Source organism: Mya arenaria, chromosome 12 (assembly GCF_026914265.1).
Source record: "Mya arenaria isolate MELC-2E11 chromosome 12, ASM2691426v1".
NCBI lineage: Eukaryota > Metazoa > Mollusca > Bivalvia > Myida > Myidae > Mya > Mya arenaria.
In genome coordinates, this window is record NC_069133.1 from 9195925 (window position 1) to 9220469 (window position 24545).

The window sequence follows — 24545 nt, forward strand, 5'->3', positions numbered from 1 at the left end:
TGTAGTTGATTTGATTTGATTTAAACATATTTTATTGCATTTTTTCATTCAACATGATCGGTATTTACAACAATGATAATCATATAGAGTATACAAAAAGCAAATGGGTTGGACACAAGTTCTAAAAACATTAGTAACGTCTTCCCCATGAGCACATAAACTTGATAAATATTTGGCGATACATATAAATAAGAAAAAGGTAAGGAAATGGATAAGTGAAAGAAATGTTAGTAAAAGACAGGAAGTAACAAGAAAAGAAGAAGGATTATGACTCACTGCTACACAGGTGATATGTGGTAAACTATTCAATAAAACAACCTGGTTCAGTTATATTTAAAGAAGGGGCTAATGCGTAAACCGTTTAGAGTGTTTTATAAATAAGTGTACATAATGGAATAATACAATATTTTCATCGTCGGAGAGTGAGGGTTTTTATAGAGGTCAAAGTTAAGAATACTACAATGGTTCCTTATACGAGCATGCATTACGGAGTAAACACGTTTTCCTAACAGAATTAAAGTACTTGGTAACCACAGGACCTTTGATTTTTTTCCCTTAAATTTGCTTTAAATGTTGAAACTGAAAGAGATCTGTAATGTTATGTTCTAAATTATTATATAAATCTAATGCTGATGGAATAAAAAACTTTGAAAATAACTCTGTTCTGCGAGGAATAGTAATGAAATTGCTATTATTTCGGAGATTATAATTTGTTGTTGTAGAAATCACAGGCGATTTCGTGTGGTTAAGGTGAATGCTATATCATTGTTTAACTTTTTGTATGCTTTATGAATTGACTCGTTAGTACAAACTTATCAATGCCAATCATGTATTTCTGAGTTTCTGCGTGCCGCGTATCACCCACTTCAGTACCGCCAAGCTCTCCTAAAAAAGCCTCTGTATACTATGTACCATGAAGCCGTACCTTTAAGGTTTGGCGTCTTTAGGTTCAGAAGCGAAAACACATGATTAATTTTTGTCTGATGGTACATATTGGCTGGTGTCGGATGGGGTATATTGGCTGGTGTCGGATGGGTTATATTGGCTGGTGTCGAATAAGGTATATTAGCTAGTGTCGGATGGGGTATATTGGCTAGTGTCGGATGGGGTATATTAGCTAGTGTCGGATGGGGTATATTAGCTAGTGTGGGATGGGGTATATTAGCTAGTGTCGGATGGGGTATATTGGCTAGTGTCGGATGGGGGTATATTAGCTAGTGTCGGATGGGGTATATTAGCTATTGTGGGATGGGGTATATTAGCTAGTGTCGGATGGGGTATATTGGCTGGTGTCGGATGGGGTAAATTAGCAAGTGTCGGATGGGGTATATTAGCTAGTGTCGGATGGGGTATATTAGCTAGTGTCGGATGGTGTATATTGGCTAGTGTCGGATGGGGTATATTGGCTAGTGTCGGATGGTGTATATTAGCTAGTGTGAAATGGGTTATATATTGGCTAGTGTCGGATGGGGAATATTGGCTAGTGTCGGATGGGGTATATTGGCTAGTGTAGGATGGGGTATATTGGCTAGTGTCGGATGGGGTATATTGGCTAGTGTCGGATGGGGTATATTGGCTTGTGTCGGATGGGGTTTATTGGCTAGTGTTCGATGGGGTATATTGGCTAGTGTCGGATGGGGTATATTGGATTGTGTCGGATGGGGTATATTGGCTTGTGTCGGATGGGGTATATTAGCTAGTGAAGGATGGGGTATATTGACTAGTGTCGGATGGTACATATTGGCTAGTGTTGGATGGTGTTTATTTGCTAGTGTAGGATGGGGTATATTGGCTAGAGTCGGATGGGGTATATTAGCTAGTGTAGGATGGGGTATATTGGCTAGTGTTGGATGGGGTATATTAGCTAGTGTGGGATGGTGTTTATTGACTAGTGTTGACTGGTGTTTATTTGCTAGTGTCGGATGGGGTATATTGGCTAGTGTGGAATGGGGTATATTAGCTAGTGTCGGATGGCGTATATTAGCTAGTGTCAGATGGTACATATTGGCTAGTGTGGGATGGGGTATATTGGCTAGTGTGGGATGGGGTATATTGGCTAGTGTGGGATGGGGTATATTGGCTAGTGTCGGATGGCGTATATTGGCTAGTGTGGGATGGGGTATATTGGCTAGTGTGGGATGGGGTATATTGGCTAGTGTGGAATGGGGTATATTAGCTAGTGTCGGATGGGGTATATTAGCTAGTGTCAGATGGTACATATTGGCTTGTGTCGGATGGGGTATATTGGCTAGTGTGGGTTGGGGTATATTGGCAAGTGTGGGATGGTGTATATTTGTTAGTGACGGATGGGGTATATTGGCTAGTGTCAGATGGTACACATTGGCTAGTGTGGGATGGGGTATATTGGCTAGTGTGGGATGGGGTATATTGGCTAGTGTGGGATGGGGTATATTGGCTAGTGTCAGATGGCGTATATTGGCTAGTGTGGGATGGGGTATATTGGCTAGTGTGGGATGGGGTATATTGGCTAGTGTGGAATGGGGTATATTAGCTAGTGTCGGATGGGGTATATTAGCTAGTGTCAGATGGTACATATTGGCTTGTGTCGGATGGGGTATATTGGCTAGTGTGGGATGGGGTATATTGGCTTGTGTGGGATGGTGTATATTTGTTAGTGACGGATGGGGTATATTGGCTAGTGTCAGATGGTACATATTGGCTTGTGTCGGATGGGGTATATTGGCTAGTGTGGGATGGGGTATATTGGCTAGTGTGGGATGGTGTATATTTGTTAGTGACGGATGGGGTATATTGGCTAGTGTCGGATGGGGTATATTGGCTGGTGTCGGATGAGGTATATTGGCTAGTGTGGGATGGTGTTTATTGACTAGTGTTGAATGGTGTTTATTTGCTAGTGTAGGATGGGGTATATTGGCTAGTGTGGGATGGGGTATATTGGCTAGTGTTTGATGGGGTATATTGACTAGTGTAGGATGGGGTATATTGGCTAGTGTTGGATGGTACATATTGGCTAATGTTGGATGGTGTTTATTTGCTAGTGTAGGATAGGGTATATTGGCTAGTGCGGGATGGGGTATATTGTTTAGTGTTGGATGGGGTATATTGACTAGTGTAGGATGGGGTATATTGGCTAGTGTCGGATGGTACATATTGGCTAGTGTTGGATGGTGTTTATTTGCTAGTGTTCGATGGGGTATATTGGCTTGTGTAGGATGGGGTATATTGGCTAGTGTAGGATGGGGTATATTGACTAATGTCGGATGGGGGTATATTGGCTAGTGTAGGGTGGTGTTTAATGGCTTGTGTCGGATGGGGTATATTGGCTAGTGTCGGATGGGGTATATTGGCTAGTGTAGGGTGGTGTTTAATGGCTAGTGTGGGATGGGGTATATTGGCTAGTTTCGGATGGGGTATATTGACTAATGTCGGATGGGGTATATTGACTAGTGTAGGGTGGTGTTTAATGGCTAGTGTGGGATGGGGTATATTGGCTAGTGTCGGATGGGGTATATTGACTAGTGTAGGGTGGTGTTTAATGGCTTGTGTCGGATGGAGTATATTGGCTTGTGTAGGATGGGGTAAATTGGCTAATGTCGGATGGGGTATATTGGCTAGTGTAGGGTGGTGTATAATGGCTTGTGTCGGATGGGGTATATTGGCTAGTGTCGGATTGGGTATATTGGCTAGTGTCGGATGGGGTATATTGTCTAGTGTCGGATTGGGTATATTGGCTGGTGTGGAATGCGTTATATTGGCTAGTGTCGGATGGCGTATATTGGCTAGTGTCGGATGGGGTATATTGGCTCGTATGAAATGGGATATATTGGCTAGTGTAGGATGGGGTATATTGGCAAGTGTAGGATGGGGTATATTGGCAAGTGTAGGATGGGGTATATTGGCAAGTGTAGGATGGGGTATATTGGCTAGTGTGAAATGGGGTATATTAACTATTGTTAGTCTGAAATGGTGCATTTTGGTGTATTCCATTGAAATATCCCCCTTTCCGATTTTAACTTGGATATTTAACGTTGTAAATCCTCTAGTGCTTTCAATGGCGTGTTACACAATTCAAGACAACTAATGATTTACATGTTCTTTTACATGACCAGTTTACACAGGGTACAAAACATTGAGAAAGGAGCAAGTTAATTGCCCGTCATTTAAATAGCCGTCTTTCGATGAACACTGAATATTCTAACGGCAATCAGAACTTGAAATATTAAAAGTAGTTTAATTCAGTCCTGATGACCTCCCCAGGGCATTCAGTGCATTGTGCGCGGTGGCAGTGATATTGTTCCAATGATTGGTTATTTTTTGTCTTTTGCGCTCTCAAGAAAATTAAGATAAATGGACGCAGAGTAATTAAATGTCAGATTGTAATTACAGATACGTCTATCATCAAAGACCGGGAAAGTACAAGAGTGACAGGTTCGAACGCGGGCTGCAGTAACTATTGACAGGCTAGAGATAGTCGTACCTTGGTTACCAAAGTTTAGCACTAGTGCGTCCAGGAAAAGTTATCTGAATTGAAAGTATAATTTATTCATGAAAAATGAATATGTTGCGGGCACCAGAAGTGGATAGATCAGTGTGTCGTTGAAGACAGTAACCGTATACTCGTGGCAGCTGACAATGTGCACATGTTATCATGGAATTAAAACAGCTACTTCTTTGGTTGGCGCTTGATTTAGGTTTGTTTTTAAATACTTATAAAAAATATGTGTTACTCTTTCTGCAAGCTCATTGTTTATATTGACACAAACATGTTTCCCATTGTAGGGCCAACTTCTGTATTTAAATATGACACGACCATTCGTTGCCGCTAGTGTGTCGCTCCGTATGCGTTCCCGATACGTTTTCTGTGAATCACTGTCACAGACACTATCTCAATAGTGTTTACCGAGAAAAAAAAGTTTGTTTTATTCCACAGTTCATGCCCACTTTTACACTGAACCCGAATACTTTCTTGTTCTTGGCAACACGAGCACGTGGAATGAAGCCCGCACCACGTGCCACGAGCTGGGAGGGCATCTGCTGTCGATCCGTGCGGCCAGCGATTGGGAAGTTTGGATAAATGTTTTGTAAGTCGTCTGCTTTCTTTAGATAATAAATTATATTTGACATCTGAATTTACTCCTATCATTCGATTTGATTAAAATTGTATGATATTTTAATAAAACCACCTGTTATATATATATATCTTACACAGAACATATTTATAGCTATACTGGGGCCATATTCAAAAAGATCGTAGTGGAAACATTCATATTTTTTTAAGTTTAATTTAAAGACAACTTACAAATATTTTACACCAAAAACATGAAAAGCTTCTTAAATACCTCAAAAAATGAATACATGACAGTTAATTTGATAAAAAGAGAGTATTTAAGTTATTCGTTGTTAAAAAAAAAGAAATGTTCACTAATTTGAAGTTTTTCACTAAACAGCTTTATGAAGCCCGGCTTTCTAGTAGGCGGTAGTTCTCACAACATTTGTAAACTCCTTGTTTATTGGAAGTCGCCACAGTATCAATCTACGCGGAAGAACACTTTCATTTATTATTTAACACTTCCCTTTTATAAACCTCATCTTTATCGTCATGATCACATTTGTTTACAATCACTGTGGATCAAATATACCACTTTGCACTTGATACTGCTTTAAATAGATTAGCTAATTGAACGCCAAACATACCATGACTACAGTGAAGTTAATACACAAATTTAAAAACAAGTTTCCTGTTGTTTTTTTAAAATGTTCTGTTGCCGTATGCCTCACTATCCAGTGTTCTGTTGGCGTATGCCTCATTGTCCAGTATTCTGTTACCGTATGCCTCATTATCCAATGTTATGTTGCCGTATGCCTCACCGTCCATTGTTCTGTTGCCGTATGCCTCACCGTCCAGTGTTCTGTTGCCGTATACCTCACTGTCCATTGTTCTGTTGCCGTATGCCTCACCGTCCAGTGTTCTGTTGCCGTATACCTCACTATTAATTGTTCTGTTGCCGTATGCCTCATTGTCAAGTATATGTTGCCGTATACCTCACTATCCAGTGTTCTGTTGCCGTATGCCTCACCGTCCAGTGTTAGGTTGCCGTGTACCTCATTGTCCAGTGTTCTGTTGCCGTATGCCTCATTGTCCAGTATTCTGTTGCCATATGCCTCAATGGCCAGTGTTCTGTTTCCGAATACCTCATTGTCCAGTGTTCTTTTACTGTATACCTCATTGTCCAGTGTAATGCTGCCGTAGACCTCATTGTCCAGTGTTCTGTTGCCGTATGCCTCATTGTCCAGTGTTCTTTTGCCGTATACCTCATTGTCCAATGTTATGTTACCGTATACCTCATTTTCCAGTGTTCTGTTGCCGTATACCTCATTGTCCAGTGTCATGTTGCCGTATGCCTCACTTCTCAGTGTTCTGTTGCCGTATGCCGTATTTTCCAGTGTTATGTTGCCGTATGCCGTATTGTCCAGTGTTCTGTTGCCGTATTCCTCACTATCCAGTGTTCTGTTGCCGTATACCAGACTGTCCAGTGTTCTGTTGCCGTATACCCCACCGTCCAGTGTTCTGTTGCCGTATACCCCACCGTCCACTGTTCTGTTGCCGTATACCTAACTATCCAGTGTTCACTTGCCGTATACCTCACAATTCAGTGTTCTGTTGCCGTATACCTTACAGTCCAGCGTTCTGTTTCCGTATACCTCACCATCCGGGGTTCTGTTGTCATATAACCCACCGTCCAGTGTTCTGTTTCACCATATCTCACAATCTCGTGTTCACTACAACACATTTTATACCATTGGTTGCAGCAAAAAATGAGCGTTGTATAACATAACGAAGCAACACTCTTAGTTTATTTTGAAACCATGGTACTAATTGTTTTAAAGGAACACTACCCGCCAATCTTACATACGCGCAGAATCGGGAACGTACTGGTTCGGCCTCCATGCGCCTGACGTCACTGATGTTGAACGTCTCACCTGGGACGACTGTTCTGACGTCATGTTCAGCTCTCCGGCGTTTTATCTTGACGAGGCGACGGGATACCAGTGTGTTTCTATGTGGGTCCATGTGGAAGTGTTTAATGACGTATTTAGAGACGTATGGGTCAAAGGTCAGATGTGTAGCCTTCCTGCGCAACCGATTTGTGAATTCTCGGTTAGAGGTGACCATGATTTTATATACATTACACGGAGAGACGTTAAAAACGCGATGCTTCGATTTGTTTAATACATGTAAATGAAAAATCATTAAGCCAATACGCAATATTGACTTAACATTCAACAACTTATTTTCAATTTATTTTTATAAATTTATGCATGCGCTATTTAAGGTCTCTCTTTGTTATAGCTGCAAAAACTAAATGTTAGAAAGTAAGGGTTTTCGATGATAGCTGCATATATACGGCTGACCAAATGGTACTAAATCCACTGTTCTGTTTAAGTATAGTTTAGTTTAAACTTATTTATTTCACAACGATTGTGAAACAAGTTATGCCAACATTATATTAATCACTCTCGTTGGCACAATGTTACGCGAGAGTGTGGTCTTATGTTGTGGGGAAAACCGGATTACCCCGAGGAAACCCACTTGTCGGCTTGGCGACCACAAACTCACATGCGCCCGGGCCGGAAATGGAACCCGGGTCGCCTAGGGGAGAAGCGAATGCGCTAACCGGACATCCAGTTTTAGTAATGAGGCTTCATATCAATTCTAGTTCATAAATACATGTGTACGAGGTCGATTTCTGCGGTGAACGTTGACTATGACTTCGAATTGTCATTTCTAAACATCGAATTATCAGTAAAACGTCCTTTTCTGTGCAGGTTCCGGTTGCATGGCAACATGTGACGAGGTACTGGCTCCGTCCACTGCCACCGAATGCAAGACCGCCTGTGAGGGCGCATCTTGCACCGCACAATTCCTGTCGCAGGTGAGACGGAATCACTGTTACACTGTTGCCCTTATATTCAATTGATGTTGTTTCAGTTTTTGTTTTTCTGTTTAATTTATCTTACAATGCTTGTACATGCACTATTGTTACAATCAAATTAAAGGTATTTCATGTACAATTGTTAGAAAAATAAAATATAAAACAGGCTTCTAATAAGACGAAGGACGTCTCTGTTAACCTAGTCATAATTCAAAAAAACCACTCAGCTCCCTGCTAACGGCACACTATAGCCTTTGGTCAAAATTGTCAGGAAATTATACATACTGCTTCGTTTCAGCTTGGCCTCTGCCATATAACACCGGACATGTACGTGCACGCCGAATTATTCAGCCTGTGCTACTTTCCATCTGTTGATTACGTTCCCACTTGTCAGGATTCCCTCGGTATGACTTCCTTATTGTATGTCAATGATTGATTAAGTTTGTGTATGTAGTCTTATATGTACGTTAAAATGTTCTCGTGGATAATTTAAAGCTGCACTCTCACAGATTTGCCGTTTCGACAACTTTTTTATTTTTTGTCTTGGAATGAGCCATTTTGTTGCGTAAATATCAGCTTAACAGTGATAAAAGACTGCCGACAAAAGATCAGATCGCAGATTTTCACATTTCCATTCGAAAATTAATGGTTTGTAGCTAAAAGCGTTACTAACGGTTTAAGAAAAATGCATAAAACATCAATGAACTTAAATATGACAATCTGCGATCTAATTTATGTCAGCAGTCTTATATCACTGGTTTTCATGCATTTTCACATAATCTGGCTCGTTTCAAGACAAACATAAAAAAAACTGTCAAAGGTTCAATTTGTGAGTGCAGCTTTCAGTCATTGCTGGTTAAATATTAGAGCGCATGCATATAAACATACTTATTCATTTTTGCTTGATTGTGACGAAAGCTTAAAGCTTATATAATAAGTCTGGAGTATGTTTCCTGTAAATAAATCCGTAATGGTATCCATATTGAGCGACCCTGGGAAATTTCGTTGGGATCGAACCCACAGTCTGCTGAGAGAGGGGGTGTGTGTGAATCAAACCCACAGCCAACAACCTTGAGCGAGAGGCTAACATCTACACTTCTAGACACGCTCACCCTGTCGGGAATCGAACCCACAACCTCTTGGGTGAGAGGGGGACACCTATACCACTAAACCACTCTCACCATGTACCATCAAACTCATAGCCTCTTTAGTGAGGGTCGGACACCTATACCAACATACCACTCTCACCCTGGCAGAGATCGAACCTACAGCCTCTTAAGCGAGGGGCTAGCATCCATACCTCTAGACCACTATCACACTGTTCGTGATCGAACCAACATCCTAATGGGCGAGAGGTTGATTCTTGTTTTAGCCTGGTGGGGATCGAACCCACAACCTCAAGTCTTGAACGAGAGGCTAACACCTACACTTATAGACCACTCTAATCATGTCAGGGATCGAACCCACAACTTCTTGGGTGAGAGGTGGACACCTACACCACTTAACCGCTCTCACTCTTTATACAACCTCGACTATCGTGTTAACGTACACCTATGTATCAGATAACTGAGGATATGTGTATGTTACAGCAATACCCGTATCGACTGTTGACTCTAACCCAAGAGTGACGGACACGAAATGCATTTCTTCGGACACCACTACAGATGTAACCCCTACAACAGTCGGCATGACATCCGAACTGGCGCCAACTATTGTCATTTCTGACGTAACTATGACGACCAAAGTTACCACAGCTGCGGATACGACAACACCGGAAGTTGGAAATAAAACGTGTACTTGTCTGTGCCAACAGCTGTGGACGTTCCTGGCACTGCCGCCTCCAGAAGAAGAGAACCTCACTGTGGAAGAAAAGGTTGAACAGATCGTGCAAGCACTGACGATCGAGCGGAAAAATACAACCGTTGCCCAGCGGAAGAAAATCAGCGTAATGGATACCCGAGTAAGTTCCATGGGTATCGGTGCAATAGCTGGAGGTGTGATCTTTTCTGTGTTTGGAATTATTGTTTTAATAGACTTGTCCAAAATCAGACATGAACTCAGATATTTGCTCCAGTTTGTAGTGGCCCGTTTTCGAGGCTACATGATTAACCACGTTCACCCGATCAAGGACCTAGCGGGAGCATCTAATGAACCGTCCGTCTCCATAGCCATTGGCGGCCCATTGAAACTAAAACCAAAATTGCAAAAACAGAAGACGAAACGAAGTGTAATTACAAATAAGCCTGATATAAACACGCATAATAACCAGGCCAAAACTGTAAATGGTAAGAAAGAATCCCCCGACAAGTCTAAGTCATTAGGTAAACGCCCTGCCTCGAAGAGCACGGAACACCAGGAAATGGAACTTGAAGATGTTGAAGATCCAACAGATGTATCCTCGGAAACCAGTGTTAACAAGAACTCATCGCCTCACGACGCCGGAGCCCCGCGTCAACTTTCCGTTGGGACTCTTCACACTGGTGATGAAAATATGGAGTATTATATAAATAGTCAAATAGGCTCCATTCTCAAAACTCCCGGGTTCACCAAGGGGCTGCAGCCGGCCTATAAGAGCACAGGGATACTGCTGCCCAGCCCGGGTCAAGTGAAGCGTGTCTCTGTTCCAAAAGAGGATGAACTTCAAGCCATCGACAGGAACCGTCACCCGAATACTTCACCGAAGCTACAGCGACCAGGGTGGAAGTATTGGAAATAGCAAGTTTTCTTAAAATTAGAAACAACAACAGCGTTATAGCAGTGTTAAACTGCTGCTTTGGTTTATAGTTTTGAATCATTTTTCCTTGGAATTTATCGAGTAAATTAATGCAATAAACACTGAAGTTAGATAATTTACATAAGCGAAAAACACATGTACATGTTCCTTTTAAATCAAAATATTATGACCTGTTACAAGTAGATTTTAATTTTGTTTTGCATAAACTTGTATCCATTTGCAAAACTGGACATACCAAAACACACATTTTAAAGGAACTAGACACCTGATGGTCCACAAATCGGCAAAAAAAATATTACCTCAAAACAAGCCTAGAACTGTCAAAACGAGCTTGGATGAGGCCAACAATACGTCACTTACATGATTAAAAGAATATGGTGTCGCTGTTTTAGCTGAATTCCCATTATTTATTGATTTTTTAATTTACTGGTATTTACGTGGTAGTTTGTCTACCACGTAAACAGTTAAATTCGAACTGGAAAATACGCAAAAACTGCGACATTTACATGTGTTGTTAGCACTGTGATACATCAGTCAGTAAGATTCAATGCGTTGTACACATCAATATCAATTTCTTTTTTCCTTTCAATTGTATCATCTGGTGCCTTCTCCCTTTAATGAGGTATTCAAATAAAAAAATGTTTAACTTCAACAATTTATTAAATAAATATAACATAAAAACATATGTGTCAAGAGACGTTTGATTTATGCGGTGAGAATCTGGCCAGGACAGGAACGTGGTCCGAGGCTGCTGATGCCCTGAAATATAGGACCATCAAGATATTGAATGGATTCACAAAAGCCTTAATATAAACCTTAACAAGAGCTGTCACAGAGACAGCGCGCTCGACTATTCCGCCGCTTTTCAGTGTAAGGAATGAAAGGTTTTGGCGAAACATGCATGGATCACTGTTAGATTAGATTTCAATGCAATACATGATGTGCTGAGATATTAACATAAATGTTTTAACATGGAACATTTTAACCAGAGTTTTTTAGTCTAATAATAAAGGGCCATTATTTGCAAAATACAGTTATCTAACTTGGTTATTCAATTACGTTGGGTGGTTGAATACCATTGTATAAAGTCTCAATGCAATACATCAAGTAATTGCTGAGATATTATCCTATGTATGCTAACATGCAAGACCTTAACCAGAATTTAGTCGAATAATAAAGAGGCAAAAATTATATAATATAAAAGATAGAGTTATCTTTCTTAATTAAAGAAGAAGGTTAAATGGTTGGGAGCATGTGTGTAAGGTTTCAATGCAATACATGATGTATTCACTGAGGTATTGACTTAAAAGTGGTAACAAGCAAAACCTTAACCAGAATTTCTATGTCTAAAAAAGGGGCCATTATTTGAATATAATGCAAACTAGAGTTATCTAACTTGGTTAATTAGGTAGGTTGGATGGTTGAGTACCATTGTATAAATTCTTAATGCAATACCTCACATAGTTGTTGAGATGTTAACCTTTGTGTGCTTGCACACAAAACCTTAACTAGAATATCTTAGTTGAATAAAAATTGGCAATTATTTTCATTAATTGCAAACTAGAGTTATCTTACTTGGTTAATTAAGTAGGTTGGATGGTTGAGTACCATTGTATCAAGTCTCTATGCAATACCTCAAGTAGTTGCTGAGATATTAACCTATGTGTGCTTGCACGCAAAACCTTAACCAGAATTTTTAAGTCAAATAATAAAGGCCTATTATTTGCATTAAATGCAAACTAGAGTTATCCAACTTGGTTAATTAAGCAGGTTGGAAGGTTGAGTACCACTGTATAAAGTTTTAATGCAATACCTCAAGTAGTTGCTGAGATATTAACCTATGTGTGCTTGCACACAAAACCATAACAAGAATTTCTAAGTTGAATAATAAAGGCCTATTATTTGCATTAAATGCAAATTAAAGTTTTCTTACTTGGTTAATGAAGCAGGTTGGAAGGTTGAGTACCACTGTATAAAGTCTCAATGCAATACCTCAAGCAGTTGCTGAGATATTAACCTATGTGTGAGTGCATGCAAAACCTTAACCAAGGTGTGACGCAGACGCCGACGCTTGGGTGATAGTATAGCTCTTCATATTCTTCGAATAGTCGAGCTAAAGATATATAAACAAATCCCCCAAAATAATTCAATTAATTTTGGTCTTGAAAAAAATGACTGTTTTTAAGGAGGGGGTGTGGCCATAGGGGCGGTCATGTCAACGCAACTGCCGCCTATGGTTTTAGCGTTTCCAATTAAGTTCATACTTCAATTGTTCAATTAGGCCAATAGCTGTAGGCTCATGTGAACTGTTTTGTTGGAAGCATGCAGTACTGATGAATTTGAGGGACCAGGGGCAGTGTTCAATATAGTCCATATCCTGAGATATGCTTCAGTGATTTCATTCAGTTTATTAACCTGATATTTTTTTAGACCAATCAAAACACTCAGATTTTACTCTTAAACTTCAATTAGATTTACATTGGTTATTAAATACTATACAGTTAAAACCCATTAGATCGGTATCCCATGGACAGGCCAAACTACTTCGAGCCTCGCGAATATCGAGTCAAGCGAGAAGGCTTAAATAGATTTTAAAAAAATGGGTATTTGACATCCAGATCGAGCCAAAGAGGAAATCGAGCCAAGCGATATCGAGCCAACAGGTTTCGACTGTATACATATTTAGTAGTAAAGGCAAAAGGCGTTTCCATTGTCTAGTTGTAACACACTTGACTGTGAATCCAGGGGTCGCAGGTTCGATTTCTCGCCGCATCACTAAAAAATACAAATCGTCTTCCGGGAGTGACGTTAAATGTGGGTCCTGAGTGCCAGTGCTATACACTGGTGCATTTAAATGAACCAGGGTAGCTCTAACCAGGGTAACATTCTGTCTGTGCACTATGCTCCATAAGACATAAAATGACTAACAATCTTATCAGAGCACTCGCCAAAGGGCAAGGCCCGAGTGCAAGTATAAATAAGCTTACACATTACCGGCAAAATGGAATATGCCTCTGGTGCTTAGATCTGGCAATACCACCATAAGCACTTATTCGGTTACTATAATAAAACTGCGATAGCTCGAGGACGCCAGGGGTCGGAGCTAAAGCTCGAGTGATCCGATGCTTCGAACGACACAAGTTTCCATTTTAGTCCGTTATGACGTCTTATATTACATTAAATTTCATGTCGTCATACCGATTGTTTACATCTGCACCGATTATGTATTGCCGTGTGAAAATCGCTCATATGTTCGAAGTAGTAGCTAAGTCTAGATAATCTCATTATATTTACAAGTTTATATGCCAGGTGATTATTCTACTGTTTACAACACATACATGTATTATGAAAATGTGAAATGCCTTAATTAAGTAATAAATGAAACTTTTCTATTATGCTTTTCGGTGGAAAATCATGTTATCTTAACTATTATTATTTCACTGCTTTTAAACGGTTCAGTTATTGTGTTGCTTTATAAAAGTAATGTAGACATGAGTTCACTATGCAATGTTATTTCTTCAATGACTAAACAATGTAATGTATCTCACGCCATATTCCAATTAACGCAAATTTATCGACAATTTTTCTTAAATGTTAGCTTCCTCACTCGTGATATGGATTTTTTTGGTCAATCGGTGATTCTTTTCAATGTTACATCGAAATAAAACAATTATCTTCAATCTATTATCCTTTTTCACCGTTACTTGAGATACATGTACACTATGGCGTCAATTTTATTTGTTGCAAAGAAGGGTCAGTATCAACTAAGTGCACGAAATCTCCTACATACCCTCTTTTTCCATCGTCTAAGACTTTGATTTCTTCAACAGTACAGCAGCCCTGGTCAGATTTCAGGAAAATGTAGTCAATCTGAAAACAAGGGCAAGGGTATCTATGTTACCAACTAGAAATGTGTCCATAGGACACGGATGCCCCCATATGTTGCATTTGGGACAATCTTTTTATCCATTCTCCAAAAATGTGCATCAAAATTACGAGTTCCACAAACTAAGAGCAGTGGGAAACGAAACCCCAGGTGCAAAACTTCATCACCAAATTATAAGTAACATTCCGCCAAGGTTTGTTGACTCCTGGTGATTTTTTTTGAAGTTATGAGCACCTCAAGTCCAAAATGCCAATCTTTGCAAATTCAAGGGCCAAACTCTGGTTTTACTAAGTGCAACAGAAAAAGAAACCCCAGGTACACAACTTCATCACCACATTATCATTTCCCTAAGGTTGCATGACTCTATGTAATGTAGTCTTGAAGATTTAAGCAACCCATGTCCAGAAATGCCAATTCAAGGGCCATAACTCTAGTTTCACTAAGTGCGGCGGAAAACGAAACCCCAGATACACAACTTCATCAACTCCTTTACATTCCCCTAAGGTTTTATGACTCTAGGTAAAATAGTTTTTGAGTTTTAAGCAACTAAATTCCAGAAATGGCATTTTGCTTATTCAAGGGCCATAACTCTGGTTTTACTACGTGCAGTGGGAAACGAAACACCAGGTGCACATCTTCTAAACATTGCCCTAAGATTTCATGACTCAAAGTAAAATAGTTTCGGAGTTTCGAGCGTCACAATTCCAGAAATGCCAAATTGAATGTTTACTAATTCAAGGGCCATAACTCTAGTTTTACTAAGTGCAGTGGGAAATAAAACGCAAGATGCACAACTTCACCACCCCATAAACATTCCCCTAAGATTTTATGATTCCAGGTAATATAATTTTGGTGTTTTAAGTGACACAAATCCAGAAATGCCATTTTTTGCTAATTCAAGGGCCATAACTCTTGTATTACTAAGTGCAGCATGAAACAAAACCCCAGGTGCACAATTACATCACCTCATTAACATTCCCATAATGTTTCATGACTCTAGGTAACATACTTTTGGAGTCTTGAGAGACACAAGTTCGCCTTATAATTACAAAATCACAGACTAATGGACATAGGTTGGCCGGGACCCATTGACTCATGGACGGACAATGGCAAATGTATCTGCACCCCTCCCCATTTTTGTGAAGGCATACTAACATAATTTTAACATTATGATTATCAGAATTAATCATTTTTTTTAAAGATTAACATCAACAAAGCGTCTTTAATAGCCAAAAAAAGGTATACAGAAAAAAGTAAGAACTTGAACGTATCACACTTTGATTGTATGCCTACTATACTACTAATCAAACAAGATATATACAATATACTATTACTACTTCTGACAGCATTACTTCCATTATGTTAAGAAAGATATATGTTTGAATACATTAATTTATCTTGCAAGGTGTGTAACAAAACACTGAAGAAAGTTTCATTATAAGAACTTTAACAGACAACACATCAATGTCTTACCCGCTTTGTAAGGTTGGGCTCGAGCGCATTGAAAGTAAAGCCCTTATCTTCTGGATATGAGTGAAGCCAGATGTCCTGGAATTTGGTTTCTTGGGATCGAAAACCCCTCAGATACCTGCAGAACGAAACATACACTAACAGAAATAGCTCCATAGCACTTTACAATAATATATTCTCACTTATGAGAAAGCAGACCCTATTTGAATGCTGGGGAAATACAAAGATGGTTTCGCTGTTGACAATAAGCTATACTTTGAATCAATTCGACATTCTGTAGTATTCAATTTGCGAGAGTAGACATACCTAAGTATATAAGAGAAACATCAGTCAAGTCTGTTCTCTACTTACGTCATAGCAGGCTCATGCGGCTCGGCGTTCAGGTCGCCAGCGAAGACAGCCGGGCCTGGAAGTTGACTGACGATCTCCAAGATCTGACGGACGGACGCCTCCCGTGCCTCGTGACTCAGGGACAGGTGTGTGGTCAACACGTGTACCTACAGGGGGCAAATGGTGTATGTGGTAAAACAAGTAATGAATGTGTTCCTTTGAAATCAAATAAAAAGCGAAGACTAACAAAAACATCGATACAGTTTGAAAACGAATAATTTTGCTGTGTTCAACCATAAGTAATGTTCGATAAACCGGATAAGATGAGGAAAAGGTCAATGTTAACTATGGGTTATGATTGTTGAAGCACATTAGCTATCCTTTATAGATAGATACTCAAGAAAAATAGACTTCTGACAAGCTGAAAATCAGCAAGTAAACTATTGCAACTATATCACACCTAAAAATAATAATATGATATTATGTTCCTTCTTTACTTATAAGAGACAGTGGGCCTCTAAACAGTATAATTTTCACCATCTAGTTAAGCAGGCCTTTAAATATAAACCAGACACTATTTTTTTATAAGGCTTGCTGAAGACGAGTTGTGTAACCGCTGAGAAGACTTCACCAAAGATATATTTTAAGAGTACCAGTCTAAACAAGACTGTGATCTGAATTAAAATGTGCACGTTATACAGAATGAGATGTCTTTCCATTCAGAAAAGACCTCCTTTTAAAGTTCCAAGCTACATTTATAAAATGCAGTATAATATAAGAAATAGCACAGAGCACTTCGGACCTCATGACATTATAATGAGTGGTTTGTACTTTTTTTTATATAATTACATAAAAAATCTACTAAATGTAAGTGATTACATCAATACCTAGATTCAAATCAAATGTATGTAACTCACCACCCCAGTAATTGGTATGTATATATCTGCTCGTAAGAGGATTCTTTGGTGAGTATCGGCGCTATTACTTCTGTTACTGTAAAAATAAGAAGCATTAATTGTTAAAAGGACTTCTAAATCCCCAATTCAATTCAAATTTACATATTGTTTCATTAATGTTTACAAACTGCTTAGGTGATGAGCATTATTGTAAATGTTTCAGTCATATTGTCAGCAAAACTAACTGTTGAGTTTATAAGGTATTTAAGATTTATAACAATGAAAAGAATATATATTGTCTGCCAGATTAGGAAAAGTAGATGGCATGGAAATCATGTGTTGGTGAAATATTCCAATCAAAACATGCAATAGGATGCAGAGTGATGGACTGTTATAAACATTGAATATGAGATATGATTATGTTAGCAACTATTTGAAATAAACAAAAATCACATATAATACAACATTAAGAATTGACATAGTAACCTAGAATTTGACCAAGTTTTAAACTAAAAAAAGATTTCATCACAGCCACATATTGGAAAAGAAACATTGCAAGAATATAGCCGCTAGTGTGTTGGCTGCAACTGTTTGAAATAAAAGAATATCATAAATAGAGTAGCATTTACTTTAATCATTTAGATTTTACCTATATTTTGACCCCACATTACCCTGCTTAGAACTAAAGAGATTTCATGAAGGTCAGATGGACGAAAAATATTGCAAACATATAGCCTCAAAGGTGTTTCCAAGATTTGACCCGATGACCTAGTTTGTGACCTCATGTGACATAGTTTCAAACTAGGCCAAGAATTCATGGAGGCAAATTCATAAAGAATGGAGGGGATATATTGCCTCTGTTTGTTTACAAACTTTCATTAAGATTTGACCTAATTACCTCGTTTTTGACCCCATGTGACCCACTTTTTCAACTCTAATTAGATGACATAAAGGGTAACATTTTGACATCAGTTTGAACGAAGTTTGACCAATCAATACCAATGTTAGTTTTCAGACATGATTTTTGAAAGAATTGACCTAGTGACCTAGTTTCTGACCTTATATGCCCAAGTTTCAAACTAGTCATTGAAGTTATCAAAGAAAAACATTCCGATTAAATCAAATACATATATGACCAGTCATGTTGCCTCTAGTATGTTCCTTACAGTCTGATAAAGTTTCATGAATATTGGACCAAATCTAGTGTCTCTAGTGTGTTCCAAACATTAATATAACCCCTTAATTGTTTTTCTAAGATTTAACCTAACGACCTTGTTTTTGACACCACTTTACCTAGTTTCAAATTAATCCAAGAGTTGAACAAGGAAAACTTTTAGATAAAGTTAGGCCAAATGTTATGTCTCACGAGTGTTCAAAAGATTTTACTTTGTTTTTTAACCCCATGGGACCCACATTTACAAGCGGTCAAAATGTTATGAAGGGGGACATTCTGATTAAGTTTGAACATCATCTGACCAATCTGTACCACGATATGGTTCCAGCCAGAAAAATGTAACGGACGGACAGACAAAAGGATGGACATTCTCGCATATCATCCTTCATAAGGTATTTCCCATTACTCCCATATTAAAAATATACCCACTCATCCCTACTCAGAAATAAGAATAACTTAACAAAGTTATGTCCTATACGTAATAAAGGAATTAGTACCCTCTAGTACCAACTATATACACATTTGTTAATGCCCATGGATGGCGTGACGAACAGAAAGACACCATCAATACAATATCCCCATCCTAAGACCTTCGATTCGGCTGGGGATAATAAGCTAAGCACTGAGCTGTCTTCATATTGTGCTCAGAAAGGATAGAAATGTTGCTTACATGAACAGCATGTAAGTCTGTGTGTGCACAATGGGGTAGCGGGAGAATATGGCCACGCCCTCCTCCGTCCGTCCGTCCTGGATCGTGTTAGGCTGCATCTGGGCAGGCTCGTACACAAACTACAAATGTTTTGATTTTATATAAGGATTCTTTTCGTCAAAGAAACATGGGTTGTGAAGAATAATCTATTATTATTTTCAATAATTATTTTATTTATGTATACACTAAACAGTGCTCTATACTATAAAGTGATGTACACTATACAGCGATATACACTTTGCAGCGATATACACTTTACAGTAATGGACACTATACAACAATGTACACTATGCAGCGATATACACTATACAGTGATATATACTATACAGTGATGTACAAGATACAGCGATATACACTATACAGCAATGTACGCTATGCAGCGATATACACTATACAGCAATGTACGCTATGCAGCGATATACACTATACAGCAATGTACGCTATGCAGCGATATACACTATACAGCAATGGACACTATACAACAATGTACACTATGCAGCGATATACACTTTACAGCAATGTACACTATGCAGCGATAAACACTATACAGCAATGCACACCATACAGTGATGTACACTATACAGCAATATACACCATACAGCAATGTACACTATACAGGGATATAAACTTAACAGCGATATAGAATTAAGAGTTAAACACTAAACAGCATTATACACAGTGATGTTTAATAAACAGGGATGTGAACTTTACAGCAACAAACAATATACAGTAATGAGCACTATTAAGGATGTACACCATAAAGGGATTTACACTATACAATGATATTCTTTACAGCGATGTTCACTATACAGCAGTGCACAAGTCACAGCGATATACACTGTACAGTGATGTAAACTATGCAGCAATATACACTATACAGTGCACTATGCAGTAATAATATACAGAGATATACATGATACAGCAATATACACTATACAGTGATGTATACTAAACAGTAGAAATACACCATATAAAAAAATACTTTGTCAGGATACTTTGTTTATGTTTCATTCCTAGTATAGGGTATATTAATGAAATATAGTATTATTATAGTGATAAACACTATACAGTGATGTACACTTTACAGTGATGTACACTATACAGCGATGAACACTCTACAGTAAATGAACACTATACAGTGAAATACTCTATACTAGGAATGAAATATAAACAAAGTATCCTGACAGGTGAACGCATCATTGTTGTGAAAATTATAGTCGATATTAGTTTAATATTGTGCCTTGCTCACAGCTCAAACTGAAATTATAGTGATTGATCCAACACTGTGTTGGATATTGTATCTACTTCAGTTTTGTTGCAAGCAATGTTAATTTTTCATTTGCTGTAACATAAGAATTCCATTTTTAAAAGAAACATGGATTGTGAAGAAGAATATATTATTTTTATCATTATGGTATAATAATTATTGAATTTAGTATATACTTAACAGCAAATTTAAGTGAAATGGGCATTTAACCTTACCTGATATTCCTGTAACCAGTCTGCCACAGTGGCAACCTGTGCGGGCCCCATGTCCCCACCCATCCCCTCGGCATACCGCACTTCCTGTATACAAACTACATCTGGCCGCGCCCCCAGCAGCACCTGAAAAACATGGACGCATGTCCGTCATTGAGATGAGGAAAAGATATATGATGGTACTCAATGAATCTAATTTATGTTAATATAGTCCCAATTTTGGTCCACGTCTGAAACCCTTTTCTTTGTCGATATTATACCACAATTCCATGAAAATGAAGCTTTATTACTCATAAAGTCAGGACATAGGAACTTGACGACCCTTACACCAGTAATGCTTGATTTCCATCTAAAAGCCAGCACTGTTTTGGCGTCTGGGTCGATAAGATATCGGATGTGCAGATTTTTTTGTTTTTGTTCACAGTGGTAAAGTAAACAGATAAATTATTCTACTATTTCAGTATTACTAAATATGTCTGGTGCAATTTACTTACATTCTTCACACGATTCATTCGCTTGGTGTAACTATTAGATGTGGCTGGTTTGGAATTCATATTCCATATATTATATGACATCACAGAAAATTGTCCGGAGTTAAAACTATGAGATTGGAATGTGCTCTCTTTGGATATATATTCATCTTTTGATGGTGCATCTTTTACCTCACCCGGTTCATCTGATAAACTATTATCAACGCCCATATAGTTGTAGCTATATTTAGATTCAGGCTCAAATTTAATAAAATTCTTAAAATAACTCGTCCCTACAGGAAATATGTACGCAGGTATTGTTGATGGTTTGATTTGTTCTCCAGTTTTGTTTGCATGTTCTATATAAGCAGTGTGTGAATAAACAAAGAATTGCTCCTCCTCAACAGCCGTTGAAAACTGAAAGTGGTGTCTCAGTATTGCAGGGCCCTGCTTCCATTCAAGAGTCAATTGGTAAAGCGTCCCGAGGGGAAACATGCTCGTGAACCCATGGCTCTGCCCTCGTCTGTCTGTCACATGACTCTCATAAAACAGTGGAGTCTGTCCATCCATTGTGTAGAACAGCAGCTAAAAAAAATATTGTTACACAAATTGTATCACTACATAAAAAATTATAATGTTTCATATTTTACCGGTAATCATCATTCATTAAAACAGCAATACAAGCTAGTGCATTGGGAAGAATGTTGTCAGGTAAAAAGACAAGAATAAGACAATCAAAACAGTTATATATATATAATCATCTACCGTCTTCTGGAAAAGTGTGATAGCTGGAGCTTTGCTGCCACCTGGCACACACCAGGGAGCTCGCTTGGCTGCAAACCTTTCTGAAAACTAAAGGCATTTTTTGTTGTATTATATTTAATTTATGGATAATTATTGCTCATAAAGAGAATAATTTCTTTAAGTTATAGAATTATTTAGGTAAACAGAATATTTTATGTTTATCAAACATGATTTCAAATATTTTTTTACCTAAATAATTCAGTAACTTAAAGAAATTATTCTCTTTATGAGCAATAATTATCAACAAAATGTTTCTGTTCTGCTTCAAGATATTGGTTACATTGAAGTGCTGTAAAATTGAGTGTACATTATAAATTAGTAACTGAATATGATTGTTCCAGAGTGTCTTGTTTCACTCTAAAAATTACATATCTGAAGTTATAAAAATGTCAATAAAACATAAATTTAGTGTAGCTCTTCGTATCAGGTATATCATCTTGTAATGTGTTACATACACAATGACACAATGCTGAAAAGTTGGCTTAATTCTGGAGGGTGTAATCCCCCTTTTTTGTATGCAGTATTCAGGGGCTTATAAATTTAAGGATTTTGTGAAGAAACTCAAGATTTGGCATTATTCTGTTGGTACACAGACCCATCAAATACTTAAATTATAATTGTTACTTAACATTATGATAGAAAAAAGAGGTGTATTCGGTATGCCAAAGGGGAGAAGGGTTACTCCATCATTCAGTTCTTACCGATACAAGTCGCTCTGTAAGGTCATTCTTGTGTTTTACTGCTTGTGGTCCGTAGGACAGTACGTTGCCAAATTCCACTAACATCCAACCTGCAATTATAAAGAATAGGCTAACTGATTTTGATATTTGATAAATTTCTGTGCCAAATAAATGTCAGTAGATATTTTTTGCAGTTTTTGATATGGTAAACTTATTAATGGGATCAGTAGAATCCCTGTCTTTAAAAAATAAAGTCTAATGTTGTGACTTGATGAATTACATCCATTTTATGCACCAGTCAAATGTAACCATGACCCCCAGGTCCGGGGAATAGCAGGGACATTCGGTCCAGCAGATCCCGGGTAAAATCGGGAACAAACTGTTGGTAAAATCCCCGCCAAATGCCCCCATTCTCTGCTATTTTTGAAGTGAAAACAAAACCACTGCATTCACTTGGCACTGCGGGGCCACCTGGCAGGTAAAACCACGACCCATTTCCCTGGCTATCCCTGGTATACCCCCGGACCTAGGGGGGCCGTGGTTACATTTGACTGGTGCATTACACATCACATCATGTATCTTCATACAAATTTGGTGTCGGCACCCCTTTGGCTAAAAAAACATAACAAACATAGTTGAGCTTTAAAATGGTTTCCTTACAGAACATCAACATTACAGTTATGCGCATCAAGGCAACCTATGCATCAGTTGAATAATTCCCTGAAAACGTCACTCAGTCAGTGTCAGCCCGAGTCCATACATGTAGTATTATAATTATTTAGATAACCACCAGGAGACTTTTTACAGTTCTTAGTATCGGAAGACTCATTACAGGCAAACATTAAAATTCCAAATGATAAAAAGGTTCCCTGTCAGAAAACTCATCACCCCTTAAAATTTTGGCTTAGTAACAGTACATTATATACATTAGTCCATATGAACAGCCGTTTAGTCTTTGACAATTTTTTTGTTTTGGCGACTCTAAGGGAAAATAATAACTGTCCAAAAGTTAAAAAAGTTCCCTTAATGCGCATTATAGTGGCTACATTATACTTAAGACTTACAATGTAGCCATTGTAGGCACGGATCTACTAAAGCTACAATAATGAGCGATCAGGGATACTTTTTTTATTGATTTGACATTTCTTATGTATCCCTTAAACACTACAACTCTCTACTATTTAACACAGGGTGAAAGAATATAAAGATGACAAAGTTGTTCAATATTTACCCGACAGTGATCTAAACTGGATTAAATTTAGTTATTAGAGTCGTTTTTTTCACATAAATATATTCTGGGTCACGAATACAGTTATACATGTACACAACCAGTCAGATTTGTCCTAGATTAACAGATATCGGGATTCTTGATAAACAATTGACACATTTAAGTGTTTTATGATAACTGAACATGTTTTTTTTTACATAATGACATAAATAAAGATGTGTTTAATAGTAGGCAATAATATTTTCATAGAAATTTAAATTTGAAACGGGAGATAATTGCAAAATTGTGGACACAAGGATTCTCTGCGCAAGGACCGTTCGCTACTTTTTGCTGGGATGGTGGACGTCAAGAGTCTGCCAGAGAAAAAAAAAAAATCAAAAGACCCGTTGACGGCCATTTAGGTGGACTAGGGTCTCGTTGATATAGTAAAGCAGTTGATTATGTTACAAAGCAGGAGTACATAATAGTTTACATTGAAGCACATTATGGTGAACAACCAACTTCAAGGAAGAATCACATAAGAAACAATACTGAACTTAAAATATATAATTTGTTTGTCCGAAAATGATCTGTCCGTATTCATGGTAATTTAGTTAATGTAAGATAAAACATACCATATGCACTGATTGATGACACAAACCACAATGTTAAACGGAAACTTTTGAATTTTATATCAAACAATCCCATTTTTCTGTTGAACGGTTTGCTTTATCGAATTATAGTTGCAAGTTGTATTTGTGTTGTGTGTTGACATGACTGGTTATTAACT

General features: G+C 38.2%; 2 protein-coding genes across 3 annotated transcripts; one reads left to right on the plus strand and one right to left on the minus strand.

The window, feature by feature from the left end:
- The first annotated feature begins 148 nt into the window (after positions 1–148).
- Positions 149–11207, plus strand: LOC128212199 (uncharacterized). Of its 2 annotated transcripts, none has more exons than XM_052917528.1 (7): positions 149–286; positions 4369–4673; positions 4913–5063; positions 6871–7148; positions 7810–7916; positions 8215–8320; positions 9506–11207. In XM_052917528.1, exons 2-7 carry the CDS (start codon positions 4631–4633, stop codon positions 10630–10632), a joined length of 1812 nt encoding a protein of 603 aa, XP_052773488.1. In that variant the 5' UTR covers positions 149–286; positions 4369–4630; the 3' UTR covers positions 10633–11207. The 2 variants fall into 2 exon arrangements, with proteins under 2 accessions (XP_052773488.1, XP_052773487.1); XM_052917527.1 differs by lacking the exon at positions 149–286 and adding an exon at positions 347–526.
- An 84-nt stretch (positions 11208–11291) lies between these two features.
- On the minus strand, positions 11292–24537 carry LOC128211090 (uncharacterized). Its single transcript, XM_052915510.1, has 11 exons — positions 24391–24537; positions 22570–22658; positions 21830–21916; positions 21089–21649; positions 20598–20720; positions 19077–19195; positions 17254–17329; positions 16358–16503; positions 16010–16124; positions 14441–14520; positions 11292–11409 (listed from the first exon to the last, which is right to left on the minus strand). The coding sequence occupies exons 1-11, from the start codon at positions 24461–24463 to the stop codon at positions 11340–11342; spliced, it is 1539 nt and encodes a 512-aa protein (XP_052771470.1). The 5' UTR covers positions 24464–24537; the 3' UTR covers positions 11292–11339.
- Positions 24538–24545: the final 8 nt, after the last annotated feature.

Excerpts from the sequence above, each read along its gene's own strand:
- LOC128212199 (XM_052917528.1), top strand. The coding sequence starts at position 4,631 with ATGGAATTAAAACAGCTACTTCTTTGGTTGGCGCTTGATTTAG. Across the intron at positions 7,149-7,809 it reads TTGTGAATTCTCGGTTAGAG|GTTCCGGTTGCATGGCAACA; the intron begins GTGACCATGATT and ends TTTTCTGTGCAG. Across the intron at positions 8,321-9,505 it reads CACTTGTCAGGATTCCCTCG|CAATACCCGTATCGACTGTT; the intron begins GTATGACTTCCT and ends TGTATGTTACAG.
- LOC128211090 (XM_052915510.1), bottom strand. The coding sequence starts at position 24,463 with ATGGGATTGTTTGATATAAAATTCAAAAGTTTCCGTTTAACATTGTGG. Across the intron at positions 21,917-22,569 it reads TTACAGAGCGACTTGTATCG|TTTTCAGAAAGGTTTGCAGC; the intron begins GTAAGAACTGAA and ends AAATGCCTTTAG. Across the intron at positions 16,125-16,357 it reads CCGCATGAGCCTGCTATGAC|GTATCTGAGGGGTTTTCGAT; the intron begins GTAAGTAGAGAA and ends TTCGTTCTGCAG.